Genomic DNA, 23223 nt, shown 5'->3' with positions numbered 1-23223 from the left:
GCTGCCCTTACCCAGACAAACAGAAACCAGAAGCTGGATGGACAGAAAGCAGGTTTAACACTTATTGCCAGCACTGCTTCCAGCAGGGTGCAAATGTACCCAAACCTCAGCAGCAGAAACCATGAACCCAAATGTACCCAAACCATGGCAGCAGCAGAACCTTCAGAGCCACCTCTGGACTCATCTCAGCTTTTCTGGATTTCACTCTCTTTTACCTCAGCTTACCACAGTTAAGACAGTGATTTTAAAAAGCTAAATTTAATTTCTTTTAATTCTTCCTAATATGAAACATGAAACAACTTATTAGTTAAAGAGCAAATCAAGCTTGTAGGTTAGAGCAAAACCCACTCCCTGCTCTGGCATCCAGCACAGCAAAGCAGCCTCTCGTGCACTGCTGATTATTTTTCTGGCTCCAGGCATGCAAACATAAACCACAAAATCACCCAGAACCTTTTTAGAGATGCTGGGACTGCACAAACCGTGAGTTCACCAAAGGAAAGGTGAGCATTACAAGGGCCCAGTTTCTTTTCAGTTCTCTAGCTCCATCTGTAATTTTTTAATCTCCAGGAACAGTTTCTGGATTTCCAGCAGACTTTTCACTTTTTCCACAGGCACACCACATTCAAAGGTCGATTTAATGTAATGAACCTCTTGACACACATCAGCATCACCTTCTTTCATCTGTTAAACAGGAAAACAAAGCCCAGAAAAGCCTGTGAGGATGGGCTGCAGCAGAGGCAGAGCCGGAGCCACCCACTCCTCAGCAGCGAGGCTGCCCTGTCCCAGCCAGGGCTGCATCCTCCTCAGGACCAAAAATGAAAAACTTTTGAGAAGTTTAGGCAGTTTTCATGTTAGAAATCAGGCAGCACCCACCCAGAGACTCAGCCAGGCTCAGCAACCTGAGGCTCTGAGCACTTGGGAAGGTTCCACCATGGCAGGGGTGGAACTGGATGATCTTTAAGGCTCCCCCCAACCCAACCATTCTGTAATTTTGTGGTACTCACACACTTGGGCAGTGGTGTCCAGCTGCCATCAGGCAAGCACTTGGCTGTCCAGGCATTTTCCATCATTCCATTGTCTGGGAACTGGTAGCCAGGAAGGCACTCCAAGGTGACAGTCTCGTTGGTCTGGTACCACGTTTGCTCACCCAAAGGGCTTTTCACCTTTGCAAAGGGCACTCGTGGTTCTGGACACAGGACTGAAAGGAAAACCCAGGGCAGAAGGCAGCTCAGCCAGAGGTCAGAAAGGAGTTTGGGAAGTGCAGAGGAACTTAAAATTGTGGAGCTGTGAAATCAAAAATACTTCTTTTCAAGAAGAGAGTGAAGGTCAGAGCAGCCCCTGCGAGGGGCTGTGAATTCCTCATGGATTTGCTGTTTCTGGCAGTGTCTCAATCCAGGCATCCCCATGGTGGGGGTGGACATTTGGCAACAAGGGAAGGGAAAGTCAGTGAGCTCCTGACCTGTCTTAGACCTCCTTTACACACAGCTGTCAATAAAACCTCAACTATTACCTGGAAAACACCAGCTTTGGGAAGGCTGTTTCTTCTGCAAAGAGGAGAAGGACTCAGGAAGCCCCAAGGACAGACAGAGCCAGGCAATCCTGCACCCCAAGCCCTCTGCTCTATCCCAGGGGCCACAGCTGAGCAGGAGATTTTGGAAGCACCCCTAAATGCAGGAGAAGGTCACAGTTTCATTCACCTCATACCATGGTTTGTTAGTGATGAATCACTATATACTCCTGCTGTGGGGGTTTGGGACACTGAACTGAAAGGAAAATGCACATTAAAAATCCAGGAATGGGAGGTGGAGGAGAAAATGCTCACTCACCTGGCTGGCAGGTGGGCACGGGCGGGTCCCAGGTGCCATCAGCCTGGCACTGAGTCTGGGCAGCACCACGCAGCCTGAAGCCTTCCTCGCAGGAGAAGTGCAGGAGCAGCCCATAGGGAAAGGTGAACATCTGTGGGGTCATCCTTCCCCTCTCCACCACGGGCTTGGGGCACCGAACCACTGTGGGACAGAGCAGAGCTGGCACTGGGCTCTGGGCACAGCAGAACCCGGGCAGGGCTGCTCCTCCCAACCCCTGATGGTGAGGAGAACCAGGGTCTGCCACTTCCAGAGGGATCATCCCCCCTCCTGTGGAGGAAGCAGCATCTGCAGGCAGCCCTGCCCGGTTTGTTCTGAGTGCTGGCATCAGGCTGGTGCCATGCCCTGATGCCACAGTGACCCCAAACCACTCACCCCTGCACTCGGGGGCAGGCCCGCTCCAGGTCAGGTTCTCCCCATCCTCGGAGGTGCAGTAGAGGGATTTGTGCCCGATGAGGGACAGCCCCTCTGCACAGCTGTACTTCACTTCAGAGCCGTAGGTGAACCAGGTGAACATGCCAGAGTGCTGCCCGTTGGTGATTTTGGGAGGGGGACCACAGACTGGGTGAGAGTAAAGGGAAAAGTCAGGTTTTCCTCATCCCGTTAGGGAGGCAGAATGCAGGGAGGTAAGACCAGAGGCTGGTTCTCTGTGTTCATGGCATGTGTTGCTCTCCTCGCAGTTCTCCCTGCCCCTGGCCAGCTTTGGCCATGGCTGTGCCAGTGCTCCCAGGCTGACCCAGCAGAGGAACCCACCCTCAGCACTGCAGCACCTGTTCCCTCCCCTTCAGCCCCTTCCCCTTCCTCATCCTCTCTCTTTTCCATCCTGCTCCTAAGCAAGGTCAGGGAATGGTGAGCATCATAAACCCCTTGAAGAATCCTTTTAGAAATGGCTGAAAATCCCATTAACCATCACATTTCACCAATCACAGTTTTGGGAGAAGATGGAAATGCCAAAGCCCTTCACTGCTGTGCCTTGGGCACCTTCTCACACAATTTTCTCCCTGCTGTCCCTCCCAATTGTATTTGCAGGGCGCTCCATGGTGATGAATCTGACTCCATGTTCTCAGAAGGCTAATTTATTATTTCATGATACTATATTATATTAAAGAATACCAAACTAAACTACACTAAAGAATACAGAAAGGATACTTAGAGAAGGCTAAAAGATAATAATGAAAACTTGTGACTCCTTCCAGAGTCCTGACACAGCTTGGCACTGATTGGCCAAAGAGTCAAAACAATTCACATGAAACCAATGACACGATCACCTGTGGGTAAACAATCTCCAAACACATTCCAAAGGAGCAAAACACAGGAGAAGCAAATCAGATAATATTGTTTTCCTTCTTCTCTGAGGCTTCTCAGCGTCCCAGGAACAAAATCCTGGGCAAAGGGATTTTCCAGAAAATATGACAGTGACACCTCCCCACGGATGGCATCCCCAGCCCTGTCCCCACTCACCTCTGTCACAGTGGGGCACGGGGGGTCTCCATATCCCATCAGAGGAGCACTGCACCCTGGCATCGCCCCGGAGCTTGAAGCCATGGTCACACTGGAACTCCACCTGCTGCCCAAAGGTGTACTCGGCTCTGCTGGGGCTGCTCTCTGTCCCGTGGGGGATGGCCGGGCGGGGACACTGCACCTCTGGGGGACAGCAGCAGCAGAGAGGAGAGGCTGGCACCGAGCCATTGCCAGCCAAGCTGCCAGGCAGCGCTGCCAGGCACCTCTGAGCAGAGCTGGCAGGCTCAGGGATGGCAATTACAGGGTAACAAGAGCTGCTCTTGGAAGGCAGAAAGATGTGAGTATTTTATTCACAGGCAACCCCAACGAGGGGAGAGAATGATAAGGAGGAGTCTATTGATATCAGAAGGCGAATTAATTACTATATTATATTAATAATATAACAGTATAACAGTATAGTATAATATAAAATATAATAGTATAATAATAGTATAACATAACAATAATAGTATGACAATAATAAAGTATAGTATAATAATAAAATAATATATTATAATATAATAAATTAATATATTACAACAATACTGTAATAGTCTTATAATAAATATATTAATAACACAATTATAATAATTATATCTTATTAAATAGTATATATTATATATTATTAAATATAATAATATAAGTAATGTATCGATATTCTATAATATATAATTAATATATTAATGATATAATATTAATATTATATATTATTAAATATTATATGTTATTGTTAGTAATATATTAATGATATAATTATAATAATAAATATAATAATATAATATATTGCTATATAGTATATTATTATACTATATTATTCTATATTATATGACACAATATTACATTACGTCTGAACTGAATCTGCCAAGCACTCAACCCTGCACACACTGCACAGAATCTCGTGATTGTCACCCGACAGTCCTGACACACACACACACCTGGCCCTGACAGGCCAAGAGAACAAAACACCATCACTTTGGGTAAATAATCTCCATGTTGCATTCTACTTTTGCACAAACACAGGCACAGCAAATGAGATAAGAATATTCTTGGGAAGAATTGTGCCTCGCTTTTCTGTGCGAAAAGAAATGTGGGGCTCCATGTGAGAGCCTGTGATCAGCTGGAAATCGCGCGGGGGGATGGCTCCTCACTGGCTGCATTTCTGAATTTTTGTTGGAGCCTCTAAATAACCAGGGAGAGCCGCAGCTTTTCCTATCCAGGCACGCCACCTTTTGAGCAGCGAAATTACTGCCAGGGAGAGCCGAGGATGCTGCGGGAAGCCAGGACGGGGTGTGACAGCCGTGTCCCCCCATGGGTGATGTGCTGGCAGAGCATGATGGCAGAACATGCTGGCAGAAACCGATCTTTTTATTCTGAATATATTCTATTCTATTCTATTCTATTCTATTCTATTCTATTCTATTCTATTCTATTCTATTCTATTCTATTCTATTCTATTCTTATTAACAGAAAATTATATACTAAAACTACACTAAAGAAAAAGAAAGGAGACATCAGAAGGCCAGAAAAGAATGAATAATAAAAACCCGTGACAGACTCAGAGAGCCCAACACAGCTGGACTGGGGTTGGTCATTAAGTTAAAACAATTCACATGCTGGGTAAATAATTCTCCAAATCACATTCCAGAGGAGCAAAACACGTAGAAGATGAAGCTTCTCAGCTTCCCAGGAGAAGAAATCCTGGCAAAGGGATTTTTCAGAAAATATGACAGATACACCACTGCTGTACTCACTCTGGCACAGCCGGGGCACCGCGGACCATGAGAAGTTCTGGAGACAGGTGATGGTTGGGGACACCCCGGGGATGGGGGAGAAGCCGGTTCTGCACGAGTAGGACAGCGTGGTGCCAACAGGGAACTCCCGCCGGGGCTGGGAATCGGCGAACTCCACAGAGGGAGGGTGGCGACACTGCCCTGGGGACAGCACAGAAACTTATCACTGCCCTGGGGACAGCAGGGACAGAGCCTCAGCACTGCCCTGGGGACAGCACAGAAACTTATCACTGCCCTGGGGACAGCAGGGACAGAGCCTCATCACTGCCCAGGGGACAGCAGGGACAGCACAGAGACTCAGCACTGCCCTGGGGACAGCACAGAAACTTATCACTGCCCTGGGGACAGCAGGGACAGAGCCTCAGCACTGCCCTGGGGACAGCACAGAAACTTATCACTGCCCTGGGGACAGCAGGGACAGCACAGAAACTTATCACTGCCCTGGGGACAGCAGGGACAGCACAGAGACTCAGCACTGCCCTGGGGACAGCACAGAAACTTATCACTGCCCTGGGGACAGCAGGGACAGCACAGAGCATCAGGACAGAGCAGGGGACAGAGAGCAGGGACAGCACAGAGCCCCAGCACTGTCCCGGGGTCAGACAGAGCAGGGGAACAGCACAGGGCCTCAGCATTGTCCTGGGGACAGCAGGGACAGCACAGAGCCTCAGCATTGCCGTGGGGACAGGAGGGGACAGCACAGAACCTCAGCACTGCCCTGGGGACACAGAGCAGGGGACAGCACGGAGCCTCAGCACTGGGAGGTTTTCCTTTGTGGAAAACCCTAAAAATAAGTGAGGGAGAGCAGCACCACTGAGCTTGGCTGTGGGGTGAAGAGAATGGGAAAACCAGTGGGGAAAATTCACCAGAGAATGTGAACTGAGTGAGAATCTTTATTCTTGTGTGCTTTGGTACCTTGTGGGTGTCCCTTGCAGGAAGGACAGCCCTGCTATGCTCCTCAGAGTGATCCCAGAGGGAATTCACAGAATTCACAGAATCACTGGGTTGGAAGAGACCTTCAAATCACTGAGTCCAACCCAGCCCCAGCACCTCAACTCAACCCTGGCACCCAGTGCCACATCCAGGCTTTGCTAAACACACCCAGGGATGGTGACTCCACCACCTCCCTGGGCAGCCATTCCAGAACTTTATCACTCTTTCTGTAAAAAACCTTTTCCTGATCTCCAGCCTAAATTTCCCTTGGTGCAGCTTGAATCCTGCCAGCCCGCAGCGCTCCTGGTGATGCCCACCCTCCAACCCCCCCTCCAAGTGCTTTTGGGGAAACGGGAGCAGCCGATTCCAGAGGCCAGCAGAGGGTATGAGCTCACCTGGGATGCAAGAGAGCACCCGTGGGTACCAACTGCCCATGGACGTGCAGTGTACAGTGCTGGCAGTGCCCACGAAGCCGGGGTCACACTGCAGCGTGGCTGTGCTGCCGAAGGTGAAGTTCTCTGCAGAGCTCAGCTGCCCGTGGGCGATGGTAGGGATGGGACATTGAGCCCCTGTGGAGCACAAAAAAAAAAAAAAAAAAAAAAAGGCTTTTTGTCACAGACATGTTTTATGAGAAATCCTTTCCTTAGGATTTTTCCTCCTGAGAAGCTGAAAGGCCTCAGGAACAAAATGCAAACAATGGTTATCTGCTGCTCTGGAATGCGACAGGTGCATCTGTGATTGGTCTCGTGTGGTTGTTTCTAATTAATGGCCAATCACAATCCAACTGGCTCGGACTCTCTGTCTCAGCCACAAGCCTTCGTTATCATTCCTTCTAATTCTATTCTTAGCTAGCCTCCTGATGAAATCCTTTCTTCTATTCTTCTATACAGTTTTAATCTAATATATATGATAGAATAATAAATCAGCCTGCTGAAACATGGAGTCAGATCCTCATCTCTTCCCTAAGACCCCTGTGAACACGGTCACAGTTTTTAGGGGTATTCTTGCATAATGGCACCACAGTGGCCAAATGTCAAAGCAGCTCTGGCTGTGGGGGAGAGGAGATGTGGCACTGTTGGGTCAGGAACAGAAGGGAAGATGACACAAACTCTCTTCAGCAGGCTAATAACAATAACTCTTCAGCTGCTGTGGAAACACCCCCCACACCCCTGCACTCATGGAACAGCACATGGAACAGCACCTAACTGAGCTGTTTATTTGCATACACTATAAATGAACCTATTTATAGGTTCATTTATATATATATATATATATACACACACATTATATATTATCTCTTTATTAGAAACCCATTCCTTTTTATACACTGTTCTGATACAGGTGTACCTGATTGGTCATTTAATCAACACCCCTTCACCACTGGCTAATTAAAGAAATTCACCACTGGCTAATTAAGGAAATCCCCTTTGGTAAACACCTTATGAGAAAACAACTGTTCAAAACACCAGGTGCAAGATTGTTTTAGTTCTTTCTCTCAGCCTTCTCAAAACTCCCCAAAACAATTCCTGGGGAAGTTTATCTGACCAAACTGTCAATATCCATAGAGACAAAGCTGTGTAATGACTGGAGCAGGGGTTTGGGGGTTAATGAATATCCTGAGCCATCAGCAGAACCCCAAACCTGTAGGATTTCTTTTCTACATAATCAAAACCTTCCCTGGCCTTCCCTTAGAGCCCTTTCTCAGGCTCAGGTGCAGCAGCTCCCTCCAGCCTGACAAAAAAAAAAGAGGTTCTACAACAACTGCATAACCTCTGTCACACCTGCACATGACTGATGTCCCTACAAAAAACTCCTCTTTCCATTCCTCCCATGAGAAATATTTGGGGGCTTATCACAAATAACAGAGAAAACAAAACTCCAACAGCTCTAACTGGGGTTTCTTCATGCCTGGCAGTGCTGGCAGGTCACCAAGATAGAGTTAAAAACTTGTCAGAACATCCTGGTCCTCTTCCAGGTGCTGCAGCATCCCACACCTGCACCGTGCCAGGGCAGTGCCACCCATGCTGCCATTTGGTGCCATTACCGTGGAAAATATCTTGGAAAATATCTTGTTTGTGTCTCCTCCACATTAATTATTGGCACCTCATTAGCAATGTTTGGCTTTGGGAAATGGGCTGAGAAGCATTAGGAAGTAAAAGCAATAAATATTAACAATAAAAGCAGAGTGCACAGGCAGTGCTGGTGCAGGGCTTTGCACCCTGGGGAAGTTTCTGGAAAGGTTTGGGTTTAACTGAACCCCCAACTTCCAGACAGGAACTTCTGCTTATTCCCCTTCCCAGGGACATTCAGCACTCAGCAGATTTGCACTTCTGCAGCTCTGAGGTCAGCCTGGGTGATGCCTGCCCATGGCCCAGCTGCCTTGGCCAGCTCCGGGGGCTGCCCCAGGGCTGAGGCCTCACAGAGTCAGTCAGGGAATCAGGGAGGGGACATTGTGGAAAGGACAAAATTCGGAATGCAAGGGACAATAAAGTTGGGATGGAAGGGACATTAAACCCCATCCTGGGCAGAGACACCTCCCACTGTCCCAGCCTGGCCTTGGGCACTGCCAGGGATCCAGGGGCAGCCACAGCTGCTCTGGGCATCTGTGCCAGGGCCTGCCCACCCTCCCAGAGAACAATTCCTTCCTAGCACCCAATCCAACCCTGCCCTTATTCACCCTAAACCCATTCCCCTTTCCCTGCCAGGCCATTGCTGGTGCAAAGCCCCTCTCCAGCCTTCCTGGAGCCCCTTCAGGCACTGCAAAGCTCTATCAGCTCCTCCCAAAACCCCTGTGGAAGGAAAGCAGAGCCCCAGAAGCCCAGACCCCAAGAAGGATGGGCAGGACACTCACCCTGAGTCCCCATGGGCTGCAGCAGCAGAGCCAGCACTGCCAGGAGCTGCCCTGGCATGGTGAGGGGTGGGAGCTGCCCTGGCAAGGAGAGCTCCTCTGCCCTGAGAGCCTGCCAGGGAAGGGGAAGCAGCAGTGGGAAGTTGGGGACGGGCCAAAGATGCCACTGACACCACCCCCAGCCCTGGGATGTGCAAGGCAGGGGAGGCTGCTCTGGGTTCACAGCTCAGAGTGCTCTGCAGCAGCCTGGCCTCGTGTCTGGAGCAGGTTTGGGCAGGTGGGGTGGGGGGTCAGGCTGCTGTGGAAACACCCCCCAAATCCCTGCACTCATGGAACAGCACCTAACTGAGCTGTTTATTTGCATACACTTTAAATAAACCTATTTGTTATATACACTTTATATATTATCTGTACTTCATACCTATTACAGAAATACTTCCCTTTACTAGAGATAGGAGTAGTACTTCATATGTGCTTCATATGTATTAGAGATTATTAAAACCCAGACAGAGCTGTTTTTACAATTTCAGGTTTATTTTAATCCCATCACAAGACACGTGGCCCACACAGTGCTTCACCTTCCCTGGATGGTGCAGAAAAAAATAAAATCAGAACCATTCATTTCTTTCTGTACACTGTTATTTGTCCTTGGGGCACACACTTCCATCCTGCTTGGGAAGAATACCTGACATTTTTGCTTTGCTAGGACAGAGGCTTTGAGGTTTTCTTTGTGATGAGAAAAGTAATTAGGCAGTGAAGGGGTTGTTCCCACTAATGAGTGCAGTGTGTGTGAACTGGGCAGCACTGGGATAGACTGGAGAGGTGAGTGGCTCTCACCACGTTCATGCCTCTTTCTACCACCAAAATTCACTTTCCACTCCGTTCCTTCCTAACTGTGCACTGCCAGTGTAGCAAACAGATCTAAATGTGAAGCTTTGAAAGGCATAAAGTGACCTACAAACTGAACCTGGTGAGCTCTACAAATGGACTCACAAGTCATTGACTCACAAGTCATTGATTCCTCATGACCAAATCCATGGCCAATTGTTAGATTTTGTCCTGGCTACTTCAAAGTCATAGAAATCCTCAGTCAGCATCATGATCCAACACACAGAGGATGGTTCTTACAATCCCAGTGCCACCAGTCAGCCGTAGGTGGTGAGTCTTAGCTCCTTTTCAAGTTTCTGGATCTCCAGGAAGAGCTTTTGGACTTCCAGCCAGGTTTTCAGTTCTGACAGAGGCATTCCACACTGAAAAGCTGCTTTGCTTTGAAGCACCCTCTCACACACCTCATTTTTCCTCTTAAAAAGAACCAAAACAAAGGCAGAGTGAGACTCCAGTGCGGGGTGACAAAGCAACCACCCTCACGAAGCTGGACCAAAGCTACAAATGGGGCAAGAAACAGGAAAAACGGGGCAGCTGGTGGGACTTACACACGTGGGTGGTGGTGTCCAGGTGCCATCAGCTGAGCAGGTGGTTTTGGAGGGTGCCACTAAGTGCCCATCACAGTAGAAGGTCACAGTTTCATTCACCTCATACCACATCTTGTTGAAGTTGATCACCACATCATCCTGCTTGGGGAGGCTGGGGCACTGAACTGAGGGGGAAACACACACAAAAAACCCAATAATGGGAGGAGATGGAGGAGAAAACTCTCCCTGTGACCCAGCAGAGCAGCCCCCGGGCCGTGCAGGGCAGGGCTGGCACTCACCTGGCTGGCAGGTGGGCACGGGCGGATCCCAGGTGCCATCAACCTGGCACTGAGTCTGGGCAGCACCACGCAGCCTGAAGCCTTCCTCACAGGAGAAATTCAGGAGCAGCCCATAGGGAAAGGTGAACATCTGTGGGGTCATCCTTCCCCTCTCCACCACGGGCTTGGGGCACCGAACCACTGTGGGACAGAGCAGAGCTGGCACTGGGCTCTGGGCACAGCAGAACCCGGGCAGGGCTGCTCCTCCCAACCCCTGATGGTGAGGAGAGCCAGGGTCTGACGTTGGGAAGGATGAAAGTTTGACAAGAAAGTCTCACAGATATGTGTGTTTAGCAGAAACAGTTTTGAATGTAGGATATGAAGAAGGAATAGAGATGGAAGCAAGTTTTGATAGAGAAGAAAATAATTGCAAAGCCAGTCTTTACTGGATAACCAAGGAAAGCAAAAAGTATGTTAGTTAGAAAGGGTTTTTATGACTTAGAGCAAAGGATAAGCCCACCCCAAACAAGATGTTTTTACCAAGCAGAAAGATAGCACAGGCAAAAAAGTCAGCAAAGTTGCAAGTAGAAAAAAGGTCTCAGAATTTTCTACTGCAAGAAAACTGAAAAACAACTTCTAGCTTAAACTGTAAATGTACTGACTTTGAGTGACTGGAGAACAGTAACATGAATATGGTAATTACAGTAGTTATGGTGGGCTATAGATAAAAGTTAAGGTATAGATTGGTTCTACTGTATTAAAATGCTCAGCAAAGAAAAGTATATAATGCAATGTAACCAAAAGAAAAGTATAGAATGCATTGTAACCCAAACTAGGGGTCTCCAGGCCTGCCTGCAGCTGGAGCTGACAGCTGTGGGCACAGCTCTGTCACCCACAATCCTGGACTGCTGTGACATCTTGGATGGAATAAACTGCATTTTGGAGAGCTGCCTGGAGTCCTGCATCTCTCATTTCAGTTTTTACAGTCTGTCACTTCCAGAGGGATCATCCCCTCTCCTGTAGAGGAAGCAGCATCTGCAGGCAGCCCTGCTCACTTTAACCCCATTGTGCTGAGTGTTGGCACTGCCATGCCCTGATCCCACAGTGACCCCAAACTGTCAGCGTTCAGGAACACAGAATCACAGAATGATTGCATGCAGGTGCTTTTATTGAAGAGCTCTGGGTGTCAGGGGTGCACAGACCCAAATCTGACCCAACATGGTTTCGAGCTGAACATATTCTATATTTATATATTTATATATTTATAAATTTATATATTCATAAATTTATATATTTATATATTTTTATATTTATATATATTCTATATTTATATATTTATATATTTTATATATTCAATATCCTTAATACATTTATATATTTATATATCTATATGTCTATATGTTTACATATTTATATATTTATAATTACTATATTTCTATTTTATTTATAATTTTATATTTTATAATTTGTATTTATATTTTATATTATATGCATTTTATAGTCTATCATTATATAACTTATATATTAATTATCAAACTTACATTGTTCTATTGTATACATTGATTTCATCCAAGCATGGATGGATTTCTCGTGATCCCCCTCAAACCTCTAACATAGTTTCTCATGATTCTTTAAACAATAATTATATCCAATCACATCTTACAATTCTATCATTTATCATATACTGACTACACAGGCGCAGTTTCACATATTCTGGCAAATACAAGGCCTAACATATTCTAGCAAATACAAAGTCTTGTTCGTGTCTCCTCCACATTAATTATTTCCCAGAGCCTACCTTTAACATTTTCCCAGGGCCTACTAAGCCTAACTTTGTCTAACCCCCCGAATTTTCTATGATTTTAAAATCTTTCCCTACCAAAACCACTCACCCCTGCACTCCGGGGCAGGTCCACTCCACGCCAGGCTCTTGCCATCGTCCGAGGTGCAGTAGAGGGACTCATCCCCCACCAGGGACAGCCCCTCTGCACAGCTGTAGGTCACCTTGGAGCCATAAGAGAACTCCCTGCCACCTCTGCCAGAGTGCTGCCCAAAGGCAATCTGGGGAGGGGGCCCACAGGCTGTGGAAAAAAGGGAATTGAGAAAGAAAGACACGTGCAGCACAGTTAGCACCTTCAGGTGAGAGCCAAAAGCGTTTCTGTGAAATCAGCACAAAGTTCATTTTGTGGTTGGTGTGAGGCAAATTCACAGGGAGCTGCTGCCTGGATTCAGGGCTCTTACAGCACCCCAGAAATATCAGGATATTCCCAGTGGTGGCCTCCCCACTCCTGAAGTGTTCAAGAAACACGTGGATGTGGCACTGGGGCATTCACTCAAAGCCTGGACCTGATGATGTTGGAGGTATTTTCCAACCTTAATGATTCTAATTCCAGCTCTGGGGAGGGGACACCTGGCTCAGGTGGTGTCCCCAGGAGCAGGAGCTGCAGGCAGATCTCCCACTGGTGGCAGGAGATCTCTTGTCCCCTGCGTGTCACACTTACCTTTGTCACAGAAGGGCACCTCGGGCTCCCAGCTCTGATCAGCCCCACAGGTGATGGATTCAGAGCCCCTGAGGACAAAGCCCTCCTCACAGGCCAGCCTCACCTGGGTCCCCACTGAATAGTCACTTCTGCCTTTATAAACCTCCTTTCCATGAGGGATGTCTGGCTTTGGGCAATGTGGCTCTGGAAATAATGGGAAAGAAAGGATGTTGTGTGTTTCCAAAAAGAACTCCGGTCATGTTTTCTATGGAGAAGAGCTACCAACCAATCTGAACCATGGTAGAAAAGTGACCATGCCCCAGGTGCAGGTCTCAGGCTGCCTCTGTAACCCTGAAGGGTCAGTACAGAGAATTCTCCATGCTCTAATCTGCCTGTCCTGGGAGGTGGAGCAGGTTTTTCCCTCCTGCCAAGGTTTTCCTGAGTTTTTTGGGCATATTGGGTGGTGCTGGGTCAGGAGTTGGAGCAGTGTCAGTTATTTACTCATTTTCTCCTGACAGGGGAAATGCCTTGGGAACATCCCCTGCTCCCCAGCCTCATGTCAGCAAAGCAACCCCAAACACCAACCACATCCCCTTCCAGCTGGGTAAATGTCTCCCTGGGTTCCTCAGGAACCTCCCAAGCCTCTAGAAGCTTCCAACCCACCACACTTCCACCCTCCAGACACCAGCTCAGCCCTGCCAAAACCCTGCCCTTTTTCCACGGGGCCCATTTTGCTGCCTGTATATTCCACATTAACCCAGGAGAAGTAGACCTGGAGCCACCTGGAGTGAGGGAAAATTCTCCATGGTTTCTGCCATGCTCATTTCACCACTCTGTCCCACCTGGAATGCACTCTGGCACTGCTGGATCCCATTCACCATCGCTGCCACAGAGGAGGGTGATGCTGCTGCCACGGCCTTTGAAAGCAAATCCGTCACTGCACGCCACCTCCAGCCTGTCCCCGCTCTCATAATCCTCTTTCACTTGCCATGGGTGCAAGGGCCTTCCGTTTGGGATGTGTGGATCTGGGCAAGGAATTCCTGGGAAATGCCAAAATCAGAGAGGGTGAAACCACAGCAAAGCCAAGTGGGTGACAGGAAATTTGTTGTGAAGACAAGGATGGATGGAAAGACACTTCATGACATTAAATCTGCCTCAAAAGCATCCTTGGGCTTTCCTGGGGTGTGGAATGTTGGTGGTGCACCCTCAAGAGCACAATGGGTGTTTGCCAGAGGTTCAAGGAGCTGGCAAATAAAGCAAAGCAAACTCTGCAGCTGGGGAATAAATCAAAGGAATTCCAGAGTCAGCAAAGACCAAGCAGGGCCCTGGAGCATCCCCCTGTCCCCCAGGCTGTCCCCACCCCACATGCAGCTTCTTCACACACTCTGGCAGTCACAAAAGCCCCAGGCACTCACTTTCACATGGAGGTGGGGCTTCACTCCACACGAAGTCCTGCAGGCAGCTGATGTTCCAGGTGGTTTGCCCTGGACTGAACTGGTGGCCTTGCTGGCACTCGTAGGTGACCACGGTGTCCACAGGGAACAGGTTGCCAGCCAGCCTGGGTTTCACAGCATTCCTCACATCTGGGGGGTCATCACAGCTGCCTGGGGGTGAGACAGCACTTTAGGGACAGTGCTGCATCACAGGGCCTGGCATGGAGGGAATCTGGGTGAAAACCACAGGGGAGAGACCACCACCAGCGGGTACTGGGGAGAGGGGTATGTGAGGGAAAAAACATGTGATAAGAGAGGGGAAGAACAAACCATGTGATATAAACCGTTCAGTGCAATATAAAGACGACTCAGTGCAAATCTCCAATCACCCAGTGCAAAGCAACAACTAAATAAACTATTTAGTGCAGTACAGCACTGTCCCTGCAGACTCACTGCGCTGGCAGAGGGGCACGGGGGGCTCCCAGAGGCCGTTGTCCCTGCAGGTGGAGGCCTCGCTGCCGCTCAGGCTGTAGTGCAGGTCGCAGTCGAACACCACCGTGTCCCCAAAGCTGTAGTCAGGCTGGGACACACTCAGCAGCTTCCCATTCATCACTCTTGGCTGCTTGCAGGTCACCACTGTGCCAGGGGAAGCACACAGGGAAGCAGCAGTCAGGCTCCAGATGGGAGATGTGAGGGTTATGATATTGTCCCAGATTGCAAGGCAGGGTGTATTCTATTTGCCATCTGTTAGAGGTGTGGCAGTTATCTTCTGTTAATTAGGCAGTTTTTCTTTATCTCTTCCACAAGTTTTTCTTTCTCCCTCCAGAGAGCCATCTGCTGATAACAGCTATTGGATGTCACTGAATGGCTGATAAGAACTGCAGCATCCCATTGGGAGATGTGAGCCCAGAGGGAGGAGCCAAGCATTCCTACCCAGATATAATCTGGAGATTCTGGAACACCAGCACAGCTTCTGCACTGGATTGCCCAGAGGAACAGCAGCTGCCTCTTCTTCCCCTGGATCTTCAGAGGCAGAGACTGCACCTTTCTCCAGGATCCCTGCTCCAGCAGAGCCAGCCCTGACACTGCAGGAGGGCTGAGCCACAATTCCAATGGGGCTGCTGCCAACAGCCTGACCCACAGGGTGTCAGGTTGGGTTCTGACTCTGGCAGTGTTGGTTTGGTTTCCTGCATTGTTTATTTTATCCTTTTATTTTCTTCCCTAATAAAAAACTGTTATTCCTACTCCCAAATTTTTGCCTGAGAGGCCCTTAATTTCAAATTTATAACAGTTTGGAGGGAAGGGGTTTACATTTTCCATTTCAGGGGAGGCTCCTGCCTTCCTTAGCAGACACCAGGCTTTCCAAACTGAGACAGATATATGGAATATGAGGGTTTTGAAAAAACCCCATCACCTTTTTCAGAAGGGCTGAAAACAGCAGCACGGTGACGTGGTGGTTTTGTACATCTTGCCCCAGCATCTTGCCCCCTCTGTTACAGCAGAGGTTTTTAAGGCAAGGCATAATGAGAACCCAGGGAGCAGGTTTGGGAATTCTTTGCAGGTGTTCTGGTTCACAGCAGGTGAGAGGGATCCCCTGCCCTGTGAGCACAGTAAAATCCCACTCCCACCTCCCTGCTGACACCGTGACCGTGAGGGGAGACCCCAGTTCCTGTCACAGCTGCCACACTCAGAGGGTCCCATCTGCAGGAGGTGATTCCATTCCAGCAGGATGGAGGGGAGAGGAAGTTCCAAGGGAGGAAACAGCAGAGCAGGAGCAGGCAGCAGTGCAGGGGCTGGTGCTGGGATGTGGGAGCAGCTCACCTTTGCATTCTGGAGCTGGGCTGCTCCACACACCGTTCAGGTTGTCCTTGCTTGTGCAGAAAATGGAGGCCTCTCCCACCAAGGAGAAAGGTCTCTCTCCCCTCCTGGGCCTGTGGCACTGGTAGGTGACAGAGTCCCCATACTGAAAATGGTCCTTGTCCATCCCACTGTGCTGCCCATTCTCTATTTCTGGAGGGGGTTCACAGGGAATCGCTGTGGAAGAAGGGGAAGATCATCATGGGAATGAGAAGAAGAGGCAAAAAAAAAGAATTTAATAAGTTTTAAACCAAGGATCTGGCCAGAAAAAGGTGGGAACAGGAGGTAGCAGAAGGGTCAGAAATCAAAGGCAGGTCTTGAGGAGCTGCAGCAGCCCTGAGCTCTGGCTGGGCACTGAGGGGGTTTGGGATATCCCGGACTCAAATGCAGCTGCATCACTCCCAGAGAGTGAATGAACATTTCTGCAGGAAGGGGAACACAGATTAAAAATGTATTTCTAGGCTCCACCACGCCAAAATCCTGAGCAGATGCCAAACTGCAGATGCCACTGAGATACCAAAATCCTCAGCAGAGCAACACAACAGACTCTTTATGCAGCCCCAGCCACATCCCAGATAATTAAAGAACTGATAATTAAGGAACTCTGCTTACCCTGACAAGTGGGAATATCTCTATCCCAGGTAAGAGCCTCATTTCTGATCACACATTCAATCTCAGAGTCTCCAATCAGTCTGTACCTGTGTGAGACAGGGGAGAGGGAATTATCCCACAGACTCAGTCCTGATGTGTTACCCACATCACCACCAGCAACATTTGGGCTCCTTTGTCAGAATTCCAGAGATCAGAAATTAGTCAGAAAGTGTCACTTCCTCAAGGACACGCTGGCTTTTGACAAAAACATTTTTTTTAATTTAAACAATTACCCGTTTCTAAGGAAATGCATAATCTTTATCAACTACTTAGAGCTCTGAGCTCAGTATTCACCTCTTTCCTTCAAAAGGACCCTGAAACATTGGGAATGGTTTGAAAAGAGGCAGGAGGGTGAACCTGAGTTTGGGAAGAACTGCCTCAAAGAAGGAGATTGAGACACTCACAGTCAGTCTTAAAGCTTAAAAGGTATTTCAGTCAGGGTCTGCAATTACCTACATGGGGGAGGCTCTGACTGCAAAGGGGGCAAAAAGCTTTGGAAAACTGGCTGGAGAGGGAGAAGCCCTGTGGCCCAGGTGCTCGTGGCTTACCCAGCGTTGCAGGTGAAGGTCACTTTGGAACCAAAGGTGAATGCTTCAGGCACGACCAGTCTGCCATTGGCCAGCTCCCCGGGGTAGCTGCACGCCCTGGCTGGGGACAACAGGGCTCCAGTCAGCTCCCAGCTCAGTTTCTTGGCAGGAAAGCCAAAGAGTTGCCCATTTCTGAGCCAGGGGGCGGAGCAAACACTTCCAGATGTCCCCTTCAACCTAAGGTTATTCTGTGACTCCCAGTGCTGGCCAGACCTGCCCCGTGAGCTGCTGCCTCTGGGGTTTGTTTGCAGAGACCCGTGGCACCATCTCTGCCCAGCTAAAGGACCCTCCCTCTGCAGCTCCAATGCTTTTCTAGACACAGGGGCTCAAAATGCCTGAGCAGAAGGACATCCTTTGAGTCAGCAGTGAAGCACAGCCAGCACCAGAGGTGATTTCAGCTCCTGCCACCCCTGCCAGAACCCAGAGGAACAAACCCAGTGCTTCCCTTCAGGTCACTCATTGCCACCATCCCCAGGGCTCACTTTGGGTTCTGCTCCAACAGAAGGAATCAAAACCAAAAGCCACAGAATCCCAGAATGGTTGGGGTTGGGAGGGACCCTAGAGGTGATCTTGTACCAACCCAAGTGTCACTGTCATATTTTCTGGAAAATCCTCTTTGCTCAGGATTTTTCTCCTGGGAAGCTGAGAAGCCTCAGAGAAAAATGAAAACAATAATTATCTGATTTGCTTCTCCTGTGTTTTGCTGCTTTGGAATATGGTTTGGACATTGTTTACCCACAGGTGCTTGTTTCATTGGTTGCATGTGAATTGTTTTGACTTATTGGCCAATTATGGTCAAGCTGTGTCAGACTCTCTGAAGGGAGAGTCACAGGTTTTCATTATCATTCTTTCCAGCCTTCTGTCTGTATCCTTTCTCTATTTTTAGTATTCTCTTATCTCAGAATCTCTGCTGGTCAGAGTGACTCTGATATATGTAACAAGCCTCTTTTCCCAGCCCGGCAGTTGAAGGAAGAGTCAGAACTCTTCTGTTCTCGTTCCAAAGGTTGTTTATTGTTTCTTATCTATAAAATTCTTTCTCTGACGCGCTGAGATCTGTCTGGCAGGTTGGGTTGAGGCGCACTGCCCGCCTCAGAGGTGGTGTTGTCTTTTTATACTAAAAACTACGTGTACAATATTTACAATAACTTCCCAATACCTATCACCTATATTAGACAGTGAGCTTCTACTCTCAACCAATCTAAAAGTGCCACCATCACAGCAGAAGTTGGAGGCCAAGAACAAGAAGGATAAAGGTTGGACATGCCCAGATTCCTCCATCTTGCCTCTTGAACTCCCATTCTAAAAACCCCAAAAAATCTATTTTTCACCCCATGACAAAGTAACTATTACTCTACTTAAACTTTTGTGGCTTGTAATTCTTCATATAAAGGTATGTAATTGTTTTTCCAGGGGCTAAATCAAAGGCACAGGGGTCTTGGGCTCTGTGCCAGGGTCTCTGAGCCCCCTGGGCAGGGCCTCGAGCCCTCCAGGGCAGCCAGAGGAATTTTGTGGGTTCTGACACTTTTAGTACAGTTTTAGTATAGCATTCTTTAATACCATATAATATCATAAAATAATAAATCAGCCTTCTGAGAACATGGGGTCAGATTCATTCCTTCCTCCTGCATTCAGAGACCCCAAAACCACCAGACCCAAGGGCAGGGACCCCCCCAGACACACTCACGTATGCAGATGTCACTGGATCCACGCCACACCCCGCTCACTCCGCAGGTGAGGACGTTTGAAACGCGAGTGTTTCTCACATAGCCTGGCCTGCAGACAAACTCAACCCTGTAGCCATAGTGGAAGTGCTCGATGCCCTCCAGCCGCCGCTTGGGCTCTGCTGATGGAGATCGTGGTGGAGGGGGACAGACACCTGCGGACACAGAGCTCTGTCACCACGGCACCTTCTGGAAAATCCTCTTTGCCCAGGATCTTCTCCTGAGAAGCTGAGAAGCCTCAGAGAAAAATGAAAACAGTAATTATCTGATTGCTGCTCCTGTGTTTTGCTGCTTTGGAATGTGGCTTGGACATTGTTTACCATCAGGTGTGTGAAAAGTGCGTATTTTATGATTGGCTTTTTGCAAATATTCAAATGAATATTATGTGTGTTATGTTAGAAAGTTATGCTGTATTAATTTTTTTTTTAAGTAGTGTGTTAAATATAGTTTTAGGGTATAAAATAATGTTAAAATAGAAACTATATATGTGAGATATTTTTTTAAGAAAGGAATGAGGTACTCAGACCAGACAGCAGCCACAGGACACCTAAATCTTTCAGAGAAAGGGAATTTATTGCCCCATTATCAGGAGAAACGAACTTCTTCCTGTCTCCTCAGCCTTGAAGATGCCATCAGGATTCAGAGGAAGAAGTTGACACTGACCAGACAGAATCCTGTGTTTGAATGGAATTTATGCATCATGCATGAGGTGTATGAATATGCAACAGGTTATTGTTTTTAAGGGTTAATCCTCTGTTAATGTGAGTCCTTTGGCTTATTTTGTCCAGAAAAAGGTATCTGGACTGTCCATAACTCTTTGTTTTTATTGTCTCATATTGTCCTAATCCAAATTGTCCAAATTTATATTACTCTAATTATATTGCTATTTTTATAACCATTTTATTACTATTAAACTCTTAAACTCCTAAAATTTTAAAAACAAGTGATTGGCAGTTTTCACAGGGCGAATGTTTGATTGGTTCCATGTGAATTGTTTTTAATTAATGACCAATCACAGCCAGCTGTGTCGGACTCTGAGGAGTCAGTCATGAGCTTTTATTATCATTCTTGTGAAGCCTTCTGATGTATCCTTTCTCTTTCTTTAGTACAGTTTTAGTACAATATGATATGATATATTATGATATGATGTAATGTAATATAATGTAATATAATGTAATATAATATAATATAATATAATGTAATATAATGTAATATAATGTAATATAATGTAATATAATGTAATATAATGTCATAGATTCAAAGGCTGGACACAAAGCCCAGATGAAGCATTTCTTCTCCCAACTTAGTATAAATTATTGCACTTTTTCAGCTACCATAGTTTTGTACCTGCTTCCCACAGAAAGAGAAAAAAAAAGGCAAAGGAAGAGCTGATCACAAAGATTTACAGAGGCCTTGAAGTGCACAAGCAATGAGGAAAAGAGAAGGATTCATGACTTGTAAAACCCAGAAAAAGGTTTTCCTCCAGGAGTCTCATTCCATCCTGGTGGACTCGTGCACTTACTGTGGACAGTGACAATGAGAGCAGCAGTGAGGAGGGACCCAAGCAGGGCTGCACAGCTCCTCTGCCTCCCCAGCTCCAAAGCTGGCATGGTTATTCCTGCCTGGAGGTCCCACAGGTGTCACCACATTCCCCTCCTGGGCCAGTACCTGTGAAGAGAGCAGAGGGGTATTTGGGGGTGTTTTACCCAGCTACATGCACAGGTCTGATTTCTCCACCCCTGAGCAGTTCCTACAGTCACAGGAGAGGAGCAGAAGGAACAGGAGCTGAATTTCTTTTCTGGAAATTTAGGAGTAAAACACTTTATATTTGTAGTAATAAATCTCTTTGGAAGGAAATAAATTCCTAGTCAGGAGAAATCCTACTGGAGTCACCTTTCTTTCAATCGTTGTCACCCCTCCTGGATTAATCTGATTTAATTTTCTGACCTGGATGCTCCCTGCCCTAAACCCAACATTTCCCTGCTTCACTCCTCTGCCTTTCTTTCAGCCCTTCTCATACTTTTGGTTTAATCTGATTTAATTTCCTGACCTGAGTGCTCCCTGCCCTAAACCCAACATTTCCCTGCTTCACTCCTGGGCCTTTCTTTCAGCCCTTATCACCCCTCCTGGATTAATTTAACTTCCTGACCTAGGTGCTCCCTGCCTTAAACCCAAACTCAACACCTCCATACCTGCTTCACTCCTCTGCCTTTCTTTCAGGCCTTCTCACACCTTTTGGTTTAATCTGATTTAATTTCCTGGCCTGGAGCTGCTCAGGAGCTCCCAGGAGCAGCCCTTGGATATTTGCCTTACCTGGGCAGTGGAGGCAGGAGATGGAGAGCCCTGGCGTGTTCAGCACTCACAGGATGGAACAGGGACTGCTCTCCTCCAGGTCTCCCCAGGCAAAGGAGGAGTTTTATAGTGCCCACACGCTCAGATCTGGCCCCACAGAGAGAAACTTCAATTCTGCAGAAATCAGAGCTGGCCCGCTGACCCATAAATCATTAACTCCTCCCGAGCAAGAAGGAAAGAGTTTATTCCACCCCCACAGCAAAATCCTACAAAAAAACTGAAAGCAACCCAAGCAGATGTTGAAATTGTTTGGTTTTTACGTGTGGAGGTGCCAAGTCTTTGAAATAATCCTTGCTGAGCTGCTCCACTGGGACCTCAGGCGCACTGAGGGGTGTCAAGGGAGCTGCTTCACCCCAGGGCAAGGCCATCCTGAGTTCATCTCCTCAGGTTTTGTGTTGCTGGAATGGCTCCTGAGGTATTAAAAAGTCTTTTTTCCCAGCCCCAAGAAGAAGAAGTCGAGATTCCTCTGCTCTGGTTTTCAAGGTTATTTTCTTTTATCTATTCCATTCTTTTTCTGAGCTGCTGAGATCTGTCTGGCAGGCTGGTTCATGGCACACTGACCACCCTTGGGGTGATGTTGGCTTTTTATACTAAAAACTACATGGACATTATTTACAATAATTTTCCAATACCTATCACCTATGTTAGACAGTCTGTCTCTACTCTAAACCAATCCAAAAGTGCCAACATCACCCAGAAAATGGAGGACAAGAAGAAGAAGAAGAAGGAGAAAGATAGAACAGAGATTCCTCCATCTTGCCTCTTGAACCCCCATTCTAAAAGCCCCAAAATTCTACTTTTCCACCCTGTGACAAATTAACTATTATTCTGCTCAAACCCTTGTGGCTTGTAACTCCCCACACAAAGTTGGGAATTGTTTCCATGGTTTAAAATCAAAGGCACAGGTGTTTTTATTCCGTGCCAAGGACTCTGAGCACCTTCCCAGTGTCTCAAGCCCTCCAGGGCAGCCAGAGGAATGTCCTGTTCTGACACCCTCTGATTTCAGGAAGCCATGGCCAAAAGGGGTTTTAGAAAACATTCCAAAAGGGGTTTCAGAGAGCATTCCAAAAGGGGTTTCAGAGCATTCCAAAAGGGGTTTCTCCATGGGAGCAGCTCCAGCTGGAGCTCAGCAGCCCAGGAGGGTGCCGGGAGCATCGCTTGGAGCTGAACACACAGAAAATTCCAGAATGGTTTGCTTGGAAAGGACCTTAAAGCTCAGTTCCATGGAAACCCTGGGATCCTGACCTCCAGGAAAAACACCCTTAAAAGTGAGAAGACAAGGGGAACAGCAGTAGGGTTTGAGAGCCCCCATTTTCAACTCAGATTCCCAAACCAGAGGACACCTGCCCACCCCTCCAAACACATCCCAAGGACTCCCTGAGCTCCTCAGAAAACCAGCACCCAGTGGAGAGTCAGAGCAAACAATGGAAAAGAACAGAGAACATTATCTGTGTTTTTTTAAGTCTCTTTATTGCAAATAAACACTGACAGATATTTATGCTCAAGTGCACAGAGCACA

At 47.6% G+C, this 23223-nt stretch overlaps 1 protein-coding gene across 1 annotated transcript; it reads right to left on the bottom strand.

The window, feature by feature from the left end:
• Positions 1–397: 397 nt before the first annotated feature.
• Positions 398–21820, bottom strand: CR2 (complement C3d receptor 2). Its single transcript, XM_064732819.1, has 23 exons — positions 21666–21820; positions 20875–21020; positions 19316–19507; positions 17593–17692; positions 17006–17091; positions 16358–16570; positions 14990–15172; positions 14519–14707; positions 13946–14143; positions 13125–13307; positions 12516–12704; positions 10645–10824; positions 10367–10530; positions 10084–10234; positions 9512–9516; positions 8937–9045; positions 6481–6654; positions 5114–5293; positions 3324–3506; positions 2238–2423; positions 1827–2006; positions 1005–1198; positions 398–681 (listed from the first exon to the last, which is right to left on the bottom strand). The coding sequence occupies exons 2-23, from the start codon at positions 20960–20962 to the stop codon at positions 529–531; spliced, it is 3480 nt and encodes a 1159-aa protein (XP_064588889.1). The 5' UTR covers positions 20963–21020; positions 21666–21820; the 3' UTR covers positions 398–528.
• Positions 21821–23223: the final 1403 nt, after the last annotated feature.

This window comes from Zonotrichia leucophrys, chromosome 26 (genome assembly GCF_028769735.1).
Source record: "Zonotrichia leucophrys gambelii isolate GWCS_2022_RI chromosome 26, RI_Zleu_2.0, whole genome shotgun sequence".
In the NCBI taxonomy this organism is placed as follows: domain Eukaryota; kingdom Metazoa; phylum Chordata; class Aves; order Passeriformes; family Passerellidae; genus Zonotrichia; species Zonotrichia leucophrys.
Note: the sequence above shows the minus strand (reverse complement) of the source record. Positions and strands in the feature narration are given on the sequence as shown.